Source organism: Ranitomeya imitator, chromosome 5, assembly GCF_032444005.1.
Source record: "Ranitomeya imitator isolate aRanImi1 chromosome 5, aRanImi1.pri, whole genome shotgun sequence".
In the NCBI taxonomy this organism is placed as follows: Eukaryota; Metazoa; Chordata; class Amphibia; order Anura; family Dendrobatidae; genus Ranitomeya; species Ranitomeya imitator.
This window is the reverse complement of record NC_091286.1, coordinates 437717441-437738598: the sequence shown is the minus strand read 5'-3', so window position 1 is coordinate 437738598 and position 21158 is coordinate 437717441. Positions and strand designations below refer to the sequence as shown.

The 21158-nt window shown below is 45.6% G+C and overlaps 1 protein-coding gene across 3 annotated transcripts in view; it reads left to right on the top strand.

Annotated features, from left to right (window-relative positions):
* The window catches only part of LOC138638118 (probable cation-transporting ATPase 13A4), a 900755-nt gene that overhangs the window by 693691 nt on the left and 185906 nt on the right, over positions 1 to 21158 (top strand). For all 3 annotated transcript variants that reach the window (XM_069727142.1, XM_069727140.1, XM_069727141.1), the window contains 2 exons: positions 17960 to 18032; positions 18161 to 18335. In XM_069727142.1, coding sequence (XP_069583243.1) covers positions 17960 to 18032; positions 18161 to 18335 — 248 coding nt within the window. The remainder of the gene's footprint in view (positions 1 to 17959; positions 18033 to 18160; positions 18336 to 21158) is intronic.

Below are 21158 nucleotides of genomic sequence, written 5' to 3'. Positions count from 1 at the left end.
CGTGTCTGACCGAGGAGTTCAATTTACGTCACATTTTTGGAGGGCGTTATGCAAACTCTTGAAGGTGTCTTTGGATTTTTCGTCTGCTTATCACCCACAGACTAATGGTCAAGCTGAGCGTACGAATCAGATTGTGGCTTCCTATCTTCGTCATTTCATTAACGTCCACCAAGATGATTGGGTCAGCCTTTTGCCTTGGGCCGAGTTTGCCTATAATAATCACTCTAATGAGTCCTCTGCTAAATCTCCTTTTTTCATTGTCTTCGGTCAGCATCCGAATATGCCCCTCCCAATTTCTTCCGTGTCTGGAGTTCCGGCAGCAGATTCTTTATCTTCTAAATTTTCTGCAATTTGGGGTGAAGTTAAGGAGGCACTCAATTTGGCCTCTGCTAAGATGAAGAGACATGCCGACAAGAGGCGTTTAGATTCTTCTCCATTTTTTCCTGGCGATAAAGTTTGGCTTTCCTCACGTTACATTAGGCTCAAGATTCCATCCTATAAACTTGGTCCTCGCTACATCGGTCCTTTTGAGGTTCTGAGTCAAGTCAACGATGTCGCCTACAAGCTGAAGTTGCCTGCCTCGCTCCGTATTCCCAATACTTTCCATGTGTCCCTGCTCAAACCTGTTACCCTTAATCGCTTCCATCCTTCTTCTGGTACCTCTCCTCAGTCTGTCTGCGCCGATAACATTTTTGAGATGAGGGATATTTTAGCCATGAAAAGGGTTCGTGGGAGAGATTTTTTCCTGGTGGATTGGAGGGGTTTTGGTCCTGAGGAGAGATCGTGGGAGCCTCGGGAGAATATCAATGCTCCTCGTCTTCTTGACAAATTCCTCTCCGGGATTAGGAGAGGGGATTTTAAGGAGGGGGGTACTGTCATGGCCGCTACTCACCGTTCCACTCCTGGGTCTCACCGCGCTGTCCCCGCTTCTTCAGCTGTTGCCGCGGCTCTCGTTCCCCTCGGCCGCTCGTCCTCCAGGTCACGGCGCGCTGTTCCGTCTTCCTCCATCGCTGCTCGTTCCTGCAGTTTGGCTTCCGGTGGGCGGTACGCTCGTCCTCGGCGGGCTCCTCCTCCACGTCTTAGGAGCTCTGCTTCTGCGCAGGCGCGCAGGATCCGGCGTTAGGCACTCCTGCCTGTCCTGGGTCCTCTGATACCGGATGTGATTTTTCGGTGTGCTGCAGCCAATCCAGGTAGTGTGCTTACTATTTCAGGCCGCCTCCTCTGCTAGGAGGTGCCTGAGTGTCTTTAGCTTTTGCTTTTGCCTCCGGTCACCTTGCTTCTGTGTCCCAGTAGTACGTGCTGGTTTCCCTCTCGCCCTACAGCTCCGTCTCTGTTCTCCTACTGTTCTAGCCCGCCGTCCCTGCCTTTGCTCATCATCTCTCTTCTCTCCCTACAGCTCCGTCTCTGGTATTCCACTGTTCCAGCCTGTCGTTCATCCCCGTGTCCTCTGCTTCAGGTCTCATCGTCCTTGTTTCTGGTTTTCTGTTTAGACCTCTTCCTCTGTTTTCCCCTTCTTCTGAGCCGTCCCTCTTGGTATCTGCTACCGTGGATAGGAGACCTCTGGGCCTGCTCCTGACAGCCCCTGTATAGGGGTTGGTTAACATCTGGTCTACTCGCCCAGGGGTAGGTCTACCACGGTCCAGAGGGTTCACTCTGGTTCTTGCCACAGTAACGTTATATTAAGTAGTTGTTGAAACAACACTGCATTAGGCATACAAGTTTGGTCTGGGTTGTAGAGACGGTGTCTCCCGCTCCAAGGTGTTCTCCAGCTTGCCTCTCCATAGCTTCTATCTTCATTCTCTTGTTAAGTAGTTCTTGAAACAACACTGTATTAGGCCTACAAGTTGGGTCTGGGTTGTAGAGACGGTGTCTGCCGCTACAAGGTGTTCTCCAGGTTGCCTCTCCCTAGCTTCTATCTTCATGCTCTTGTTAAGTAGTTGTTGAAACAACACTGCATTAGGCCTACAAGTTGGGTCTGGGTTGTAGAGACGGTGTCTCCCGCTCCAAGGTGTTCTTCAGGTTGCCTCTCCCTAGCTTCTATCTTCATGCTCTTGTTAAGTAGTTGTTGAAACACTGCATTAGGCCTACAAGTTGGGTCTTTGTTCTACAAACGGTGTCTTCCGCTCCAAGGTGTTCTCCAGGTTGCCTTTCCCTAGCTTCTATCTTCAGGCTCTCGTTAAATTGTTTTTAATATAACACTGCATTTGGCCTACAAGTTGGGTTGGGGCCTACTAACGGTGTATGCCGCTCCTTTCTGTTCTCCTCCACTGAACAAAGCAGTGCCGCCTGTTTACTACTGTTACCAATTTTGAACTGCATTTAAACTACTTACTGATTTGGGCCTACTCTCTGTGTCAGCCTCTCATCACAGTTGTCCTCCACTGAACAAAGCAATGCCCCCTGGTTAGTCCTGTTACCAATTTTGAACTGCATTTAGCCCACGTTATTCTTTGGGCCTATATCTGTGTTTCCTCCTCATCCTGCCCCATGCCCAGCCAGTGATAGATGAGTCTGCTGGTACATTGACCCATAACACAACATTCCCCGTGCACGCTACACAGCAAGATTGTGACCCTGCTGAAAGTCAGGTTCCCCTTCCCGCATACCAAACCACCTTACACGGGGACAAAGAGGAAGGTGCAGATGAAAGTGTAGGTTCCTTCATCAGGTGGGGGGAGGAATACTCTTTGGCGACGTCACTGGCACTGGGCCCCTCATAGTACGCAAAAGTGTCGCTGCCGGTGGGAGGCGCCCCCACCGTGCAAACACACCGCCGTACTTTGAGGGCCCCTGTGCCAGTGCCAATGCCAACGAGTGGGCCCCCACTGCTTGCTCAGGATCACAGCACTTGCAAAGTTGAAATATTTACCTCTCCCTGCTCCACTGCCGTGACGTGGTCCAGATTTCCTGGGCCCACTAAATACTTGAACCAGCCCTACCCCCCACAACTTTAGCCAAATGACCCCCAATTTCCAATGCCTTACTATTATTATAAGGTAAATTAAGATTGACAAGCTTCAGTAACAAGAATGGATGTTTTTTCCATTAAAATGGGCACTGTAGGTGTTTTCCTGGTCTCCACTCACTGCCGACTATGCTTCCCCATTGACTTGCATTGGGTTTCGTGTTTCAGTCGATCCCCGACTTTTCGCGATAATCGGCCGATTCCACTCGACTCGACTAAAAGTCGCTCAACCCTACTGACAACAAATCCTTGAACTTAAAAGTCACTGCATATGGCGGGGATGGAATCTTAAAACCAAAACTAAAACCTTCCTCCAACAAAACCACCTCATCCCCTTTTGGTTACCTATTTAGATAGGAGACCATAGTGTGAATATTCACTGGACTCTCTCCCTTTTGCAGAATCCCCCCAAATCTAGATTTCCCTTTCTTGAAACAATGCAACAACCCATGTGAAGAGCCTCCACATCCTCAACACTGCTGCTTAAAATTACAGCTCCTTTGAACTTGCACTGACCCTCATTGAACTGCCGACATGCTCCCTGCCTTGCTCCTGCAGGTTCCATTTGGGACGTGCCCCCCATGATATGCTGGCCATGTCCCCCAGCTCCCAAGGAAAGGACTGCCCATAATAGGCAGGTGCCATCACCTTTAACCATAGACCTATATCCTTCTGGTCCCACCTTATTGTAGGGCTGACAGCATTTCTCTGCTGAAACTGCTCATCGTACTTCAACATGGTTTGCCCGCATAAGTGCAATGAGCCTCGCCGATAATATCCATGTAGCAGAAAAGCCTCGGAGCAATTCTCGGGTGCCTTCTCCCCTATCATACTAGCTAAAATGGCAAAGGCTTGAAGCCAATTTACAAAAGTCTGGAGAATAAGCCGCCACCTCTGCTTCTCGTCCTCTTCCTTTTTAGGCTACGTTCAGACTAGCGTTGTGCTAGTGTGCGTCGGGTTAGCGTCGGGCGACGCAGCGGCGACGCACGCGTCATGCGCCCCTATGTTTAACATGGGGGACGCATGCGTTTTTGTTTGTTGCATTGTGCGACGCATGCGTCTTTTTTGCCGCAAGCGTCGGACCAAGAAAACGCAACAAGTTGCATTTTTCTTGCGTCCGATTTTCGGCAAAAAATGACGCACGCGTCGCAAAACACAGCGTTTTTGCTTTCGTTTTGCCGCGTTTTTGCGTGCAATGTGCGTTGCGTCGCCGACGCAGCGGCGCACAACGCTAGTCTGAACGTAGCCTCTCTATCATCCTTTCTTCCCCTATCTAAAGGACATTTTTGTAATGGAAGGAGGGAAACTATTTCCACATATTTGTCCTTCCATATTTTCTTTTTTACTTCCTTTTTAAGATGGGCTCCGAGAGGACCCTCAAAACATATGTACACTTCCCCTTTTGCCCTATCATCCAGCGCTATCCTGTCTCCCTCTTTTTCTGTTTGAATAGACACTGAAACCCCACTGCTATGCAAACCTTCACTCGCTGCCCGATTAACAGCAAGACCCAAAAAATCTGACCCTGGCACCCAAACAGGAATCGGGGAGGCTGGTAAGCCAATTTTTGCCCAATCCAATTTCTCTAATAACTCCCGCATGCTCCCTAACAGACTGCCAATACTATCCCTTTCTGACTCCAAAGCACCTGGAGCCTGGCTAAAAACTGCCCCAGGAGAAACTGAATTATGTGTGGACGCAAATAGCATAGACACATTCTCACCAGGCTGCGTCGGTGCCCGGGACCCACCATCCGGAAAACCGGAATCCAGACGATCAATTGCAGGGTGAATAGGGGCCTGATCTTTCTCGGCATCTCTGTCGGGGACCGCCGGGAAAGCTGCCCTGCTCAGACCAGGGAGCAAATTGCAGGCTCGCCGGCATCCCACAGTCTGGAACCATGAGGTATCGTGATTGAAGATTTTTGAGCCCCAGGGCCTGGGGGCGCTGCAGATGCTGAGGCAGAAGGAGGATCTCTCGCTGTCCAAGCAGACCCCCCTGACGGGAGCATCGCCGGGAATTGCCGCCATCATCTTGTTCTAGCCCTAGACAGTAGAGGTAGTAGGCCTGGTCACATGACCTGCAAAGCTCCGCCCACCGAAGGTCCCGGCCACCTGTATGGATTCCTACCTCGTCAAGACCTGCGATTCGGAGCAGGACCAGGGGCAGCCAGATCCCGACAAGGAAGGTCCCTGGAGGGGCTCCTACGGTGCCGCCGAGACCGAGGAGCTGCATCAGGGGACAAAGTTTCCAGTGGTCTCACATTGCGTGCATGTTGGGCTGTAGGAAGATCTTCATCAACTCCAGCAGCCTAATCTCCCAGTATCTCCCCTATCTGATCCCTGACATTTGGTCCATCTGGGCTGCCAGCAGTAGCTTTTAGCTGCTCTAGAATATCTACAATCACTGCCATATCTTCAGGGAGCAGGAGATAAAGGCGAGGGGGGCACAGGACCTTTGCTCTAGGTGCCTCGTGCCGATTGATAGCCCCTACCCCTTCTCACAGGGCCGGCGTCAGCACCCGATGCACCTGGGCAAATGCCGGGGCCCTAGAGAGAGAGGGGGGCCCACTCACGCTGTCATAGATACAGCTCGGAGAACAGAGCAGGAGAACATGCTCTCTCCGCCCACAAAGTCACTGCTGGCTGCGTTCTCTTAACCCCTATGTGCCAGCTCTGACAGAAGCATCTTCTCACTCAGTCAGTGCAGCCAGGCAGGCACACATAGGGGTTAAGAGAAGGCAGCCAGTGTGACATTGTTTGTGGGCGGAGAGAGCACATTCTCCTGAACTGATCTCCGCCCCTGGCTGGCTGCAGTGCTGCTGAACTTATCAGGCAGATTCCGGAGGAGCTCCTACCAGTGCCTGAGTGAGTGGCACTGCTATACACTACATGGGCAGCTGGGCTGCTATATACTACGTGGGCTGGGCTGCTGTATACTACGTGGGCTGGGCTGCTATATACTACGTGGGCTGCTATGTACTACGTGGGCTGCTATATACTATGTGGGCTGGGCTGCTATATACTACGTGGGCTGCTATATACTACGTGGGCTGCCATATACTATATGGGCTGTGCTGCTATATACTATGTGGGCTGGGCTGCTATATACTACGTGGGCTGCTATATACTACATGGGCTGCTATATACTACGTGGGCTGCTATATACTACATGGGCAGCTGGGCTGATATACACTATGTGGGCTGGGCTGCTATATACTACGTGGGCTGGGCTGCTATATACTACGTGGGCTGCTATATACTACATGGGCTGTGCTGCTATATACTACGTGGGCTGGGCTGCTATATACTACGTGGGCTGCTATATACTACATGGGCTGGGCTGCTATATACTACGTGGGCTGGGCTGCTATATACTATGTGGGCTGCTATATACTACGTGGGCTGGGCTGCTATATACTACGTGGGCTGTGCTATATACTACGTGGGCTGTGCTATATACTACATGGGCTGCTATATGCTATGTGGGCTGCTATATACTACATTGGCTGCTATATGTTACGTGGGCTGGGCTGCTATATACTACGTGGGCTGTGCTATATACTACATGGGCTGCTATTTGCTACGTGGGCTGCTATATACTACATTGGCTGCTATATACTACGTGGGCTGGGCTGCTATATACTACATGGGCTGCTATATACTACGTGGGCTGGGCTGCTATATACTACGTGGGCTGCTATATACTACGTGGGCTGCTATATACTACATGGGCTGCTATATACTACGTGGGCCAGGCTGCTATATACTACGTGGGCTGGGCTGCTATATACTACGTGGGCTGCTATATACTACGTGGGCTGCTATATACTACGTGGGCTGTGTTATATACTATGTGGGCAGTGTTATATACTACGTTGGCAGTGTTATATACTATGTGGGCTGCTATATACTACGTGGGCAGTGCTGTATACTACTATGTGGGCAGTGCTGTATACTACTGTGTGGCTGTGCTCTATACTACTATGCAGGCAGTGCTGTATACTACTATGTGGGTAGTGCTGTATACTACTGTGTGGGCTGTGCTATATACTATTGTGTGGGCTGTGCTATATACTATTGTGTGGGCTGTGCTATATACTACTGTGTGGGCTGTGCTATATACTACTGTGTGGGCTGTGCTGTATACTACTGTGTGGGCAGTGCTGTATACTACTATGTGGGTTGTGCTGTATACTACATGGTTGTTCTATAAACTACGTGGGCCGTGTTATATACTATGTGGCTGTGCTATATACTATATGGGCTGTTATATGATACGTGGGCTGTGCTATATACTACGTGGCTGTGTTATATACTACGTGGGCTGTGTTATATACTCCATGGCTGTGTTTATATGCGATCATGAATCGTGGTATGTGTTAAAGGGGGGGCCCACTGAGACTCTTTTGCCCGGGGCCCTCAAAAACATGGAGCCGGCCCTGCCTTCTCATACAGATAAACCGTGCTCAACTGTAAACACCCCCTGTAAACTTTTGACCCCTCTGAGCCCACGCTTCAATTTATATTAGTTTTAACCCCTTTTTACCCTACAAACCCAGTCATGGGGCACTCTGCACATGGCTTTACTGAGGACGACATTTTTCCCAGTGAATGCATTCGTATTGGTTGAAAGCAATGCTAAAGTTGAAAAACCCATCAAAAACGCTGCGTGTGAACATACCCAAGTGGTGGAGGAACATTTTTGTTTGGAGTTAACTACTTTGCCTTATATACAAGTCATTACCCTGGAAAGGATGTTCCTTACCGTATTTCCCAGCAAAATCCATTTGGGTTTTGTTTTTGTATGTTTTTTGGTGTGCCTGTAAAAATGGCGTGACACTCTCACAACTTTGTTTACAGCTGTGATCTAGGAGTCAGAAATGCTTCCAGGGACATTTGCCATGATGTTCCCGTGTCATTTTAGCAGTGTTTTCATAATTTTCAGATGCTTTTAAACCTTAAAAGGACATTGGGGGGTGGGGGGGGTGATCGCGGTAAAAATGCTTGGGTCTCCCATAGACTTACATTGTGCTCTGGTTCTATCCGAGTACCCGAGTATTACAAATTGTTCTACCCGAGCGATGTGCACCCAAGAATTTAGTGCTCGCTCATCATTAGTGATCATAGGAATGTGATTTGCACACTCTGGCTACATTCTAAATTGATGTATTCAGCCTTGCTCAATTCACTTGTTTTGAGTAAGGCCAGCTTACGTTTAGTCTGCACATGACCGCATGTATTCAAATCTCATACTTGTGATCATGCGCCTGTCCGCATGTATTCAAATCGCATACTTGTGATCATGCGCCTGTCCGCTCCCAGCATCGGAGAATCCTGACAGCACACATACTGAACCCTGTGAGGATTCACAAGTCTGCTGTAACTTAGAGTAAATGCAGACTTGTACCTGTACCTGAGAGCCTGACACACCCTTTAAAGGGAACCTGTCACCTGAATTTGGCGGGACAGGTTTGCGGGCATATGGGCGGGGTTTTCGGGTGTATGATTCACCCTTTCCTTACCCGCTGGTTGCATGCTGGCTGCAATAGTGGGTTGAAGTTCATGCTGTGTCCCCCTTAGTACACGCCTGCGCAAGGCAATCTTATGCCCATATGACCGCAAACCTGTCCCGCCAAATTCAGGTGACAGGTTCCCTTAAACCTCTTTCTGACCTCGGACGGGATAGTACGTCCAAGGTCAGATACCGCTCTTTGATGCAGGGCTCCGGCGGTGAGCCCGCCTCAAAGCCAGGACATGTCAGCTGTTATGAACAGCTGATATGTGCCCGCAATAGCGGCAGGTGAAATAGCGATTCACCCGCAGCTATTAACTAGTTAAATGCCGCTGTCAAACGCTGACAGCTGCATTTAAACGGCGCTTCCGGCCGGGCACCCGGAAATGAGCGCATCGCCGACCCCCGTCACATGATCGGGGGTCAGCGATGCGTCAGAATGGTAACTATAGAGGTCCTTGAGACCTCTATGGTTACTGATGCCGGCCTGCTGTGAGCGCCCCCCTGTGGTCAGCGCTCATAGCACACCTGCATTTCTGCTGCATAGCAGCGATCTAATGATCGCTGCTATGTAGCAGAGCTGATCAAGCTATGCCAGCTTCTAGTCTCCCATGAAGGCTATTGAAGCATGGCAAAAGTAAAAAAAAAGTTAAAAAAAAAAATATAAAAGCTTAAATCACCCCCCTTTCTCCCCATTCAAAATAAATCAATAAAAAATCAAACCTACACATATTTGGTATCGCCGCGTTCAGAATCGCCCGACCTATCAACCAAAAAAAGGATTATCCTGATCACTAAACGGCGTAGCAAGAAAAAATTTGAAATGCCAGAATTACGTTTTTTTAGTTGCCACCACAATAAAATGCAATTGCGGGCGATCAAAAGAACGTATCTGCACCAAAATGCTATCAAACGCCAGCTCGGCACGCAAAAAAAAAGCCCTCAACCGACCCTAGATCATGAAACATGGAGATGCTATGGGTAACGAAAAATGGCGCAATTTTTCTTTTTAGCAAAGTTTGGAATTTTTTTCCCCACTTAGATAAAAAATAACCTAGACATGTTAGGTGTCTATGAACTCTTAATGACCTGGAGAATCATAATCGTAGGTCAGTTTTAGCATTTAGTGAACCTAGCAAAAAAGCCAAACAAAAAACAAGTGTGGGATTGCACTTTTTTTGCCGCACTTGGAATTTTGTTCCCGTTTTCTAGTACACGACATGCTAAATCCAATGATGTTGTTCAAAAGTACAACTTGTTGCACAAAAATAAGCCCTCACATGGCCATATTAACGGAAAAATAAAAAAGTTATGGCTCTGGGAAGGAGGGGAGCGAAAAACGAACACGGAAAAACAGAAAATCACAAGGTCATGAAGGGGTTAATATTTACCCATTTCTGACATCTGACGTACTATCCCTTCGAGGTGGGGTGGGCCCATATGACCACTGACGGGATAGTACGTCATAGCGATCGGCCGCGCTCACGGGGGGAGCGCGGCCGATCGCGGCCGGGTGTCAGCTGACTATGTGCCAGTCATGGACCGCTCCCAACACATTAACCCCTGGCACACCGCGATCAAACATGATCGCGGTGTGCCGGCGGTATAGGGAAGCATCGCGCAGGGAGGGGGCTGCCTGCGGGCTTCCCTGAGACCCCCACAGCAACGCGATGTGATCGCGTTGCTGCGAGGGTCTCTTACCTCCTCCTTCTCCTTGCAGGCCCAGATCCAAGATGGCCACGGCATCTGGGTCCTGCAGGGAGGGAGGTGGCTTCAGAGCGCCTGCTCAGAGCAGGCACTGTGAAGCCTGCAGCTGTGCATGTCAGATCGCTGATCTGACACACTGCACAGCAAAGTGTCAGATCAGCGATTTACACTATAACATGATGCCCCCCCCCCCCCCCCGAGGCAGTGTTATAGTGTAAAAAAAAAAAATTCACATGTGTAAAAAAAATTTAAAAAAATTCCCCCCCCTCAAAAAAAAAATATTGTTCCTATAAATACATTTCTTTATCTAAATAAAAAAAACAATAAAAGTACACATACTTAGTATCACCACGTCCGTAACGACCCCACCTATAAAACTGTCCCGCTAGTTAACCCCTTCAGTGAACGCGGTAAAAAAAAAAAAAAAAACTGAGGCAAAAAACAACGCTTTATTATTATGCCGCCAAACAAAAAGTGGAATAACACACGATCAAAAAGTCCGAAATAAATAACCATGGTACCGCTGAAAACGTCATCTTGTCCCGCAAAAAACGAGCTGCCATACAGCATCATAAGCAAAAAAAAAGTTATAGTCCTCAGAATAAAGCGATGCAAAAATAATTATTTTTTTCTATAAAATAGTTTTTATCGTATAAAAGCGCCAAAACATAAAAAAATTATATAAATAAGGTATCGCTGTAATCATACTGACCCGAAGAATAAAACTGCTTTATCAATTTTACCAAACGCGGAACGGTAGAAACGCCTCCCCCAAAAGAAATTCATGAATAGCTGTTTTTTGGTCATTCTGCCTCACAAAAATCGGAATAAAAAGCGTTCAAAAAATGTCACGTGCCCGAAAATGTTATTAATAAAAACGTCAACTCGTCCCGCAAAAAACAAGACCTCACATGACTCTGTGGACCAAAATATGGAAAAATTATAGCTCTCAAAATGTGGTAAGTTCTGGTAACGCAAAAAATATTTTTTGCAATAAAAAGCGTCTTTCAGTGTGTGACGGCTGCCAATCATAAAAATCCGCTATAAAAGTAAATCAAACCCCACTTCATCACCCCCTTAGTTAGGGAAAAATTAAAAAAATTAGAAAAAATGTATTTATTGCCATTTTCCCGTTAGGGCTAGGGTTAGGGCTAGGGCTAGGGTTAGGGCTAAGGTTAGGGTTAGGGTTGGGGCTAGGGTTAAGGCTACAGTTATGGTTTGGGCTAAAGTTAGGGTTAGGGTTGGGTCTAACGTTAGGGTTAGGGTTGGGGCTAAAGTTAGGGTTAGGGTTTGGATTACATTTACGGTTGGGAATAGGATTGGGATTAGGGTTAGGGGTGTGTTTAGGGTTACCGATGAGATTAGGGTTAGGGGTGTGTTTGAATTAGGGTTTCAGTTAAAATTGGGGGGTTTCCACTGTTTAGGCACATCAGGGGCTCTCCAAACGCGACATTGCGTCCGATCTCAATTCCAGCTAATTCTGCATTGAAAAAGTTTAACAGTGCTCCTTCCCTTCCGAGCTCTCCCGTGTGCCCACACAGGGGTTTACCCCAACATATGGGGTATCAGCGTACTCAGGACACATTGGACAACAACTTTTGGGGTCCAATTTCTCCTGTTACCCTTGGGAAAATACAAAACTGGGGGCTAAAAAATAATTTATGTGGAAAAAAAAGGATTTTTAATTTTCATGGCTCTGCGAAATAAACTGTAGTGAAACACTTGGGGGTTCAAAGTTCTCACGACACATCTAGATAAGTTCCTTGGGGGCCTAGTTTCCAATATGGGGTCACTTGTGGGGGGTTTCTACTGTTTAGGTACATTAGGGGCTCTGCAAACGCAATGTGATTCCTGCAAACCATTCCATCTAAGTCTGCATTCCAAATGGCGCTCCTTCCCTTCCGAGCTCTCCCATGTGCCCAAACGGTGGTCCCCCCCCACATATGGGGTATCAGTGTACTCAGGACAAATTGGACAACGACTTTTGGGGTCCTATTTCTCCTGTTACCTCTGGGAAAATACAAAACTGGGGGCTAAAAAATAATTTTTGTGGGAAAAAAATGATTTTTTATTTTCACGGCTCTGCGTTATAAACTGTAGTGAAACACTTGAGGGTTCAAAGTTCTCACAACACATCTAGATAAGTTACTTGGGGGGTCCAGTTTCCAATATTGGGTCACTTGTGGGGGGTTTCTACTGTTTAGGTACATTAGGGGCTCTGCAAACGCAATGTGACGCCTGCAGACCATTCCATCTAAGTCTGCATTCCAAATGGCGCTCCTTCCCGTCCGAGCTCTAACATGCGCCCAAACGGTGGTCCCCCCCACATATGGGGTATCAGTGTACTCAGGATAAATTGAACAACAACTTTTGGGGTCCTATTTCTCCTGTTACCCTTGGGAAAATACAAAACTGGGGGCTAAAAAAATAATTTTTGTGGGAAAAAAAGATTTTTTATTTTCACAGCTCTGCGTTATAAACTGAAAAAAACACATGACAAAAAAGCCAAGAAAAATGACCAAAACAGTCCAATATGCATATAAAAGTGAAAATACTTTATTAATACATAGTGATAAGGACAAAAAAGCCATCAGGCCAAAAGATGGCATGCAATATATGAAACCAAAATGACAATGGTAAAAACAGCAGGTGTGCACACATGCAGGAACCACACAGCACAGAAAATATATATAAATACGAATCCCCGTCACAATATGGCGGTATAAGAGAGGGTGCCCAAAAAGGAAATGTTCACACAACTAAGAGAGTAAATAATGCTCTGGAAATCAGAGCAACATGATATATCAGCACTAGAGATAGACAATATGCATATAGGAAACTAATACCTTTAGAGCCACGAAACGCGCGTCGGGGCGTTTTTCTTTCCGGTGGGACTCTCCTCCTGCACCCCTCGCTGGTAAGCTTAGCCACAGTACCTGTCACTTTATCATGCAAAACAAACCATTACTAGTTTAGCCTGACTGTCTGCTATGGTACATACCTAGATACATGTGGGTTTCGTCTTCCATGTGATTTGTATGTGGGGTTCTTTTCTTCCCCCTTGGTCATTATTTGCGCATGTATATGGGGGTAACAGGGGGTGGTCCCTCTCCTGTGCTTGACTGGGTCACACCTAATATGGAATTGTTTTACTATTTTTAGCATCTTTTTATATCAATAAAGACACTTGTTTATAAAAACTATTTATATTGTATGCTCCCTTTTTCTCCTGTTTATAAATATGTTTGTTATGGAGCTTCTTTGACTTGTCTGGGGGCACTGAACGCTCATGTGTGGCAGCCCAGACCAGCGCTATGACATTGGGATTTTTGTTAACAATGAAATATCAGCACTAGAGATAGACAATATGCATATAGGAAACTAATACCTTACTTGTGGATGGCACCAATGTGGGGGTTCCTGGGATGTGTGCACACACCCCAACACTCGTTTCGGATATTATTCTTCCTCAGGGGGCATAGTGAATAGTGTCCCTGGCTGATTTAAATAGTAATGGGCGACGGAAATATACAACACCTGGAAAACCGGAAATGGCTACGTTGCCATGGTGACCACGATGCCTCTGAAACCACTAAGAAGTAGTAGTGGATTAAAGTAATTGAGGCAAATATAACTACCACACTCCCCACACTGAGCCACGTACTGGGGAATGCGCACAATCAAGCACCATCTGTCCCAATGAACACAATGCGGGGAATAAGAACGCCGAACAGATGGACGCAGAGCCAGACCGCGTTTCATCATCTTTGTATTCCATCTTGCTTTGGTATTTGATTTTAATTAATTTTTTTATTGATTTTAGAAATAGTTGTTATTTTTGTGTGTTTACCTGAGTTGTGTGATCCGCTCTGGTGTCCTTGCTCACACGGCATGTGGCTTGATCCGTTTCTCCATCTTCCTGCAACATAGGAGTAAATATACTAACATCAAGGATAAAGAATCATCATGGACATTCGTCTTCAATCAACATAATTAATTATACATCATATATCAATATGGACTATGATTATGTATAGACACCTAATTTTAGTGTGTATTTTTCATCTGATGGTGATTACTTTATTCATTCATGTATTTCATATATGTATTTACATTTCCCATGTTGCTGTGTTTTGTGGCCTAATATCTTGCTCTAATACACATTTTTGTTTTTTTCTATACTTCTGGGTATAATCGCTTTGCAAGGCAATTGTTTTTATATCTGCCTTTCTTGTTGCCAATATTGACCATGGTGCCTCTTTGTTGTTGTGCCGATGTGCGCATGCGCGGTTTTTGTTTCCGCCCCTTATTTTTCGGCACTCCTGTTGTCACTCACCCAGTTGTGGAGTACGCGGGGCCCCGTGTCATTTCCTCAACTTGCAGAGAAGTGCACAGCGAGCGCCGTAATATTCGGCGTAAAACCTTTATTGCTGCCCATTTTTTATATCTATTATGGCGGTGGTTCTACTTCCGGTGTGGGTTACTTGTACTTCCGCCGGTCAAATCTCTTTCTTTCATGGCAAGTTCTAATCATGGCGCTTTTCTTCCTTTGCGCTCATCTGCGCACACGCGGTCTGGCTCTGCCTCCATCTGTTCGGCGTTCTTATTCCCCGCATTACGTTCATTGGGACAGATGGTGCTTTTTTGTGCGCATTCCCCAGTACGTGGCTCAGTGTGGGGAGTGCGGTAATTTTATTTGCCTCAATTACTTTAATCCACTACTACTTCTTAGTGGTTTCAGAGGCATTGTGGTCACCATGGCAACGTAGCCATTTCCGGTTTTCCAGGTGTTGCGTATTTCCGTCGCCCATTACTATTTAAATCAGCCAGGGACACCATTCACTATGCCCCCTGAGGAAGGATAATATCCAAAACGTGTGTTGGGGTGTGTGCACACATCCCAGGAACCCCCACATTGGTGCCATCCACAAGTAAGGTATTAGTTTCCTATATGCATATTGTCTATCTCTAGTGCTGATATATCATGTTGCTCTGATTTCCAGAGCATTATTTACTCTGTTAGTTGTGTGAACATTTCCTTTTTGGGCACCTTCTCTTATACCGCCATATTGTGACGGGGAGATTTATTCATATTTATATATATTTTCTGTGCTGTGTGGTTCCTGCATGTGTGCACACCTGCTGTTTTTACCATTGTCATTTTGGTTTCATATATTGCATGCCATCTCTTGGCCTGATGGCTTTTTTGTCCTTATCACTATGTATTAATAAAGTATTTTCACTTTTATATGCATATTGGACTGTTTTGGTCGTTTTTCTTGGCTTTTTTGCCATGTGTTTTTTTCAGTGTTCTGTTTAGCGATTAGTCCATATTGAATATTCCTTTTTATTCAGCTGGCTATTTGCCAAGATTAATGATTATATTCTTTATCATCCATTTACTTATATGGTGCCATGCTGATTGTTTTTGTAAGTATCGTTTCTGGGTTATAAACTGTAGTGAAACACTTGGGGGTTCAAAGTTCTCACGACACATCTAGATAAGTTCCTTGCGGGGTCTAGTTTCCAATATGGGGTCACTTGTGGGGGGTTTCTACTGTTTAGGTACATTAGGGGCTCTGCAAACGCAATGTGACGCCTGCAGACCATTCCATTAAAGTCTGCATTCCAAATGGCGCTCCTTCCCTTCCGAGCTCCCCCATGCGCCGAAACGGTGGTTCCCCCCACATATGGGGTATCAGTGTACTCAGGACAAATTGGACAACAACTTTTAGGGTCCAATTTCTCCTGCTACCCTTGGGAAAATACAAAGCTGGGGGCTAAAATATAATTTTTGTGGGAAAAAATTTTTTTTTTATTTTTACGACTCTGCGTAACAAACTGTAGTGAAACACTTGGGGGTTCAAAGCTATCACAACACACCTAAATGAGTTCCTTAGGGTGTTTACTTTCCAAAATGGTGTCACTTGTGGGGGGTTCAATGTTTAGGCACATCAGTGGATCTCTAAACGCAACATGGCGTCCCATCTCAATTCCAGTCAATTTTGCATTGAAAAGTCAAATGGCGCTCCTTCCCTTCCGAGCTCTGTCATGTGCCCAAACAGTGGTTTACCCCCACATGTAGGGTATCAGCGTACTCAGGACAAATTTTACAACAACGTTTGTGGTCCAATTTCTTCTCTTACCCATGGTAAAATAAAAAATTGGGGGCAAAAAGAATATTTTTGTGAAAAAATATGATTTTTTATTTTTACGGCTCTGCATTATAAACTTATGTGAAGCACTTGGTGGGTTAAAGTGCTCACCACACATCTAGATAAGTTCCTTAGGGGGTCTACTTTCCAAAATGGTGTCACTTATGGGGGGTTTCAATGTTTAGGCACATCAGGGGCTCTCCAAACGCAACATGGCGTCCCATCTCAATTCCAGTCAATTTTGCATTGAAAAGTCAAATGGCGCTCCTTCCCTTCCAAGCTTTGCCATGCGCCCAAACAGTGGTTGACCCCCACATATGGGGTATCAGCGTACTCAGGACAAATTTTAAAACAACGTTTGGGGTCCAATTTCTTCTCTTACCCATGGTAAAATAAAAAATTGGGGGCAAAAAGATCATTTTTGTGAAAAAATATGATTTTTTATTTTTACGGCTCTGCATTATAAACTTATGTGAAACACTTGGTGGGTCAAAGTGCTCACCACACATCTAGATAAGTTCCTTAAGGGGTCTACTTTCCAAAATGGTGTCACATGTGGGGGGTTTCAATGTTTAGACACATCAGGGGCTCTCTAAACGCAACATGGCGTCCAATTTCAATTCCAGTCAATTTTGCATTGAAAACTCAAATGGCGCTCCTTCGCTTCCGAGCTCTGCCATGCACCCAAACAGTGGTTTACCCCCACATGTGGGGTATCAGTGTACTCAGGACAAATTGTACAACAAGCTTTGGTGTCCATTTTCTCCTGTTACCCTTGGCAAAATAAAACAAATTGGAGCTGAATTAAATTTTTTGTGAAAAAAAGTTAAATGTTCATTTTTATTTTCAGTTAGCCATTAAAAGGTATCAACCACTGAGGACTCTCAATTCTAAACATTTTTATTTAAACATTCTAAAAATTCCTGTGAAACACCTGAAGGGTTAATAAACTTCTTGAATGTGGTTTTGAGAACCTTGAGGGGTGCAGTTTTAAGAATAGTGTCACACTTGGTTATTTTCTATCATATAGACCCCTCAAAATGACTTCAAATGAGATGTGGTCCTTAAAAAAAATGGTGTTGCAAAAATGAGAAATTGCTGGTCAAATTTTAACCCTTGTAACTCCCTAACAAAAAAAAATTTGGGTTCCAAAATTGTGCTGATGTAAAGTAGACATGTGGGAAATGTTACTTATTAAGTATTTTGTGTGACATATCTCTGTGATTTAATTGCATAAAAATTCCAAGTTGGAAAATTGCGAAATTTTCAAAATTTTCACCAAATTTCCGTTTTTTAATAAATAAACGAAGGTAATATCAAAGAAATTTTACCACTACCACTACTATGAAGTACAATATGTCATGAGAAAACAGTGTCAGAATCACCGGGATCAGTTGAAGCATTCCAGAGTTATAACCTCATAAAGGGACAGTTGTCAGAATTGTAAAAATTGGCCTGGTCATTAACGTGCAAACCATCTTTGGGGGTAAAGGGGTTAAGAAACCACCAAAACCTATTGGATTCTGGGGTTATTATTAAATACAAAGGAGACCTGTAACTTAATCAAAATATCCAAATGTTAGGAAATAATGTATGAATCGTTTTTTTTTTTTTCCAGAAATTTACATTTCTTTCAAATTATCAGTACCTCATGGTAGATATAGCTATCAACATCACAATTACCCTGACTAGTAAGTATAGTTTTACATTTTATCGAGTTGTTCTCACCGATGTCGCTGCTATTTTGGACCCACATTAGTAACATATTTATGTCAGTTTTTTGTGAGTTTATAAAACATATTTTCTCTTTTTTTTCTAGTGAGTTTAAACAATCCAGCCACAAAGCTGGCTCCTTACAGACCCCCGGGACAGCTTCTCTCCCCTCCTTTATTACTGTCCATTTTCATGCAAGTTATCTTTTCATTGATTGTCCAAACCACAGCTTTCCTTTTGGTACAGCAGCAGCCATGGTACAGTGAAACCGATGTATTCAGGTAAATTTGTTCATTGGAGCCAGAACAGACACTTGGCCAGCAATGTTCAATGATTAGTTCAGTTCATATTTTTACATGTTTTTATGTGTGGAATTGAGTGATATTGCATATGTAAAAGAGACTGTTATATCATCATAGCACTATTAACCCTTTACGAACAAGGACATTTTTCAGCTATTGTTTTTTACTCACCATTAGGGTTGAGCGACTTTTAGTTTTTTAGGGTCGAGTCGGGTTTCACGAAACCCGACTATCTCAACAGTCGAGTCAAGTGGAATCGGCCGATTATCGCGAAAAGTCGGGGATCGACCGAAACACGAAACCCAATACAAGTCAATGGGGGAGCATAGTCGGCAGTGAGTGGAGGCCAGGAAAACATATACAGTGCCCATTTTAATGGCAAAAACATACATTCTTGTTACTGAAGCTTGTCAATCTTAATTTACCTTATAATGATAGTAAGGCATTGGAAATTGGGGGTCATTTGGCTAAAGTTGTTTGGGGTAGGGCTGGTTCAAGTATTTTGTGGGCCCAGGAAATCTGGACCACGTCACGGCAGTGGGGCAGGGCAAGGTAAGTATTTCAACTTTGCAAGTGCTGTGATCCTGAGCAAGCAGGGGGGGCCCACTTGTTGGTATTGGCACTGGCACAGGGCCCCTCAAAGTACGGCGGTGTGTTTGCACGGCGGGGGCGCCTCCCTCCAGCAGCGACACTTTTGCGTACTATGAGGGGACCTTAGCCAGTGACGTCGCCAACGAGTATTCCTCCCCCCACCTGATGAAGAAACCTGCACTTTCATCTGCACCTTCCTCTTTGTCCCCGTGTAAGGTGGTATTGTATGCGGGAAGGGGAACCTGACTTTCAGCAGGGTCACAATCTTGCTGTGTAGCGTGCACGGGGAATGTTGCGTTATGGGTCAATGTACCAGCAGACTCATCTATCACTGGCTGGGCAATGGGCAGGATGAGGAGGAAACACAGATATAGGCCCAAAGAATAAAGTGGGCTAAATGCAGTTCAAAATTGGTAACAGGACTAACCAGGGGGCATTGCTTTGTTCAGTGGAGTGCAAAATTAATGAGAGGCTGACACAGTGAGTAGGCCCAAATCAGTAAGTAGGCTAAATGCAGTTCAAAATTGGTAACAGAAGTAAACAGGCGGCACTGGTTTGTTCAGTGGAGGAGAACATCAAGGAGCGGCAGACACCGATAGTAGGCCCCAACCCAACTAGTAGGCCAAATGCAGTCTAACATTAACAACTACTTAACGAGAGCCTGAAAATGCAATTTCAGGACAGGAAACCAGGAGAACAGCAAGGAGCGGCAGACACTGTTAGTAGGCCCCAACCCAACTAGTAGGCCAAATGCAGTTTTTCCATTTAACAACTATTTAACAAGAGCCTGAAGATAGAAGCTCAGGAAAGGCAACCAGGAGAACACCTTGGAGCGGCAGACACTGTTAGTAGGCCCCAACCAAACTAGTAGCCCCACTGCAGTGTTAAAATTCAGATAGGCTGAAAACCTGATAATTGCAGGTCATTTTTTTTAAAGAGGACAGCTGTATTGAGTGGCGCAGCCAGACACTGCAAGTAGGCCTTACACCACAAAGTTGGCTCGACACAGGTTTAAAAAAGTTACATGGGTACACGGTCTTCATTGGTGTCTTCAGTGGAGGACAATTGGAAGGAGGGACCGCAGAAAGACTTAGTAGGCCTAAAATAACAAAATAGGCTCTATGCAGCTTTGATTATGTGGCAACCTGGAGAACACCTTGGAGCAGGAGACACCGTCTCTACAAGCCAGACCCAACTTGTAGGCCTAATGCAGTGTTGTTTCAACAACTACTTAACAAGAGCATAAAGATTGAAGCTATGGAGAGGCAACCTGGAGAACAACTTGGAGCGGGAGACACCATCTCTACAACCCAGACCCAACTTGTATGCCTAATGCAGTGTTGTTTCAACAACTACTTAACGAGAGCTAGAAGACAGAAGCTATGGAGAGGCAACCTGGAAAACACCATGGAGAGGCAACCTGGAGAACACCTTGGAGCGGGAGACACCGTCTCTACAACCCAGACCCAACTTGTAGTCCTAATGCAGTGTTGTTTCAACAACTACTTAACGAAAGCTAGAAGACAGAAGCTATGGAGAGGCAACCTGGAAAACACCATGGAGAGGCAACCTGGAGAACACATTGGAGCGGGAGACACCGTCTCTACAACCCAGACCCAACTTGTAGTCCTAATGCAGTGTTGTTTCAACAACTACTTAACGAAAGCTAGAAGACAGAAGCTATGGAGAGGCAACCTGGAAAACACCATGGAGAGGCAACCTGGAGAACACCTTGGAGCGGGAGACACCGTCTCTACAACCCAGACCCAACTTGTAGTCCTAATGCAGTGTTGTTTCAACAACTACTTAACGAAAGCTAGAAGACAGAAGCTATGGAGAGGCAACCTGGAAAACACCATGGAGAGGCAACCTGGAGAACACCTTGGAGCGGGAGACACCGTCTCTACAACCCAGACCCAACTTGTAGTCCTAATGCAGTGTTGTTTCAACAACTACTTAACGAAAGCTAGAAGACAGAAGCTATGGAGAGGCAACCTGGAAAACACCATGGAGAGGCAACCTGGAGAACACATTGGAGCGGGAGACACCGTCTCTACAACCCAGACCCAACTTGTAGGCCTAATGCAGTGTTGTTTCAACAACTACTTAACAAGAGCATGAAGATTGAAGCTATGGAGAGGCAACCTGGAGAACAACTTGGAGCGGGAGACACCGTCTCTACAACCCAGACCTAACTTGTAGGCCTAATGC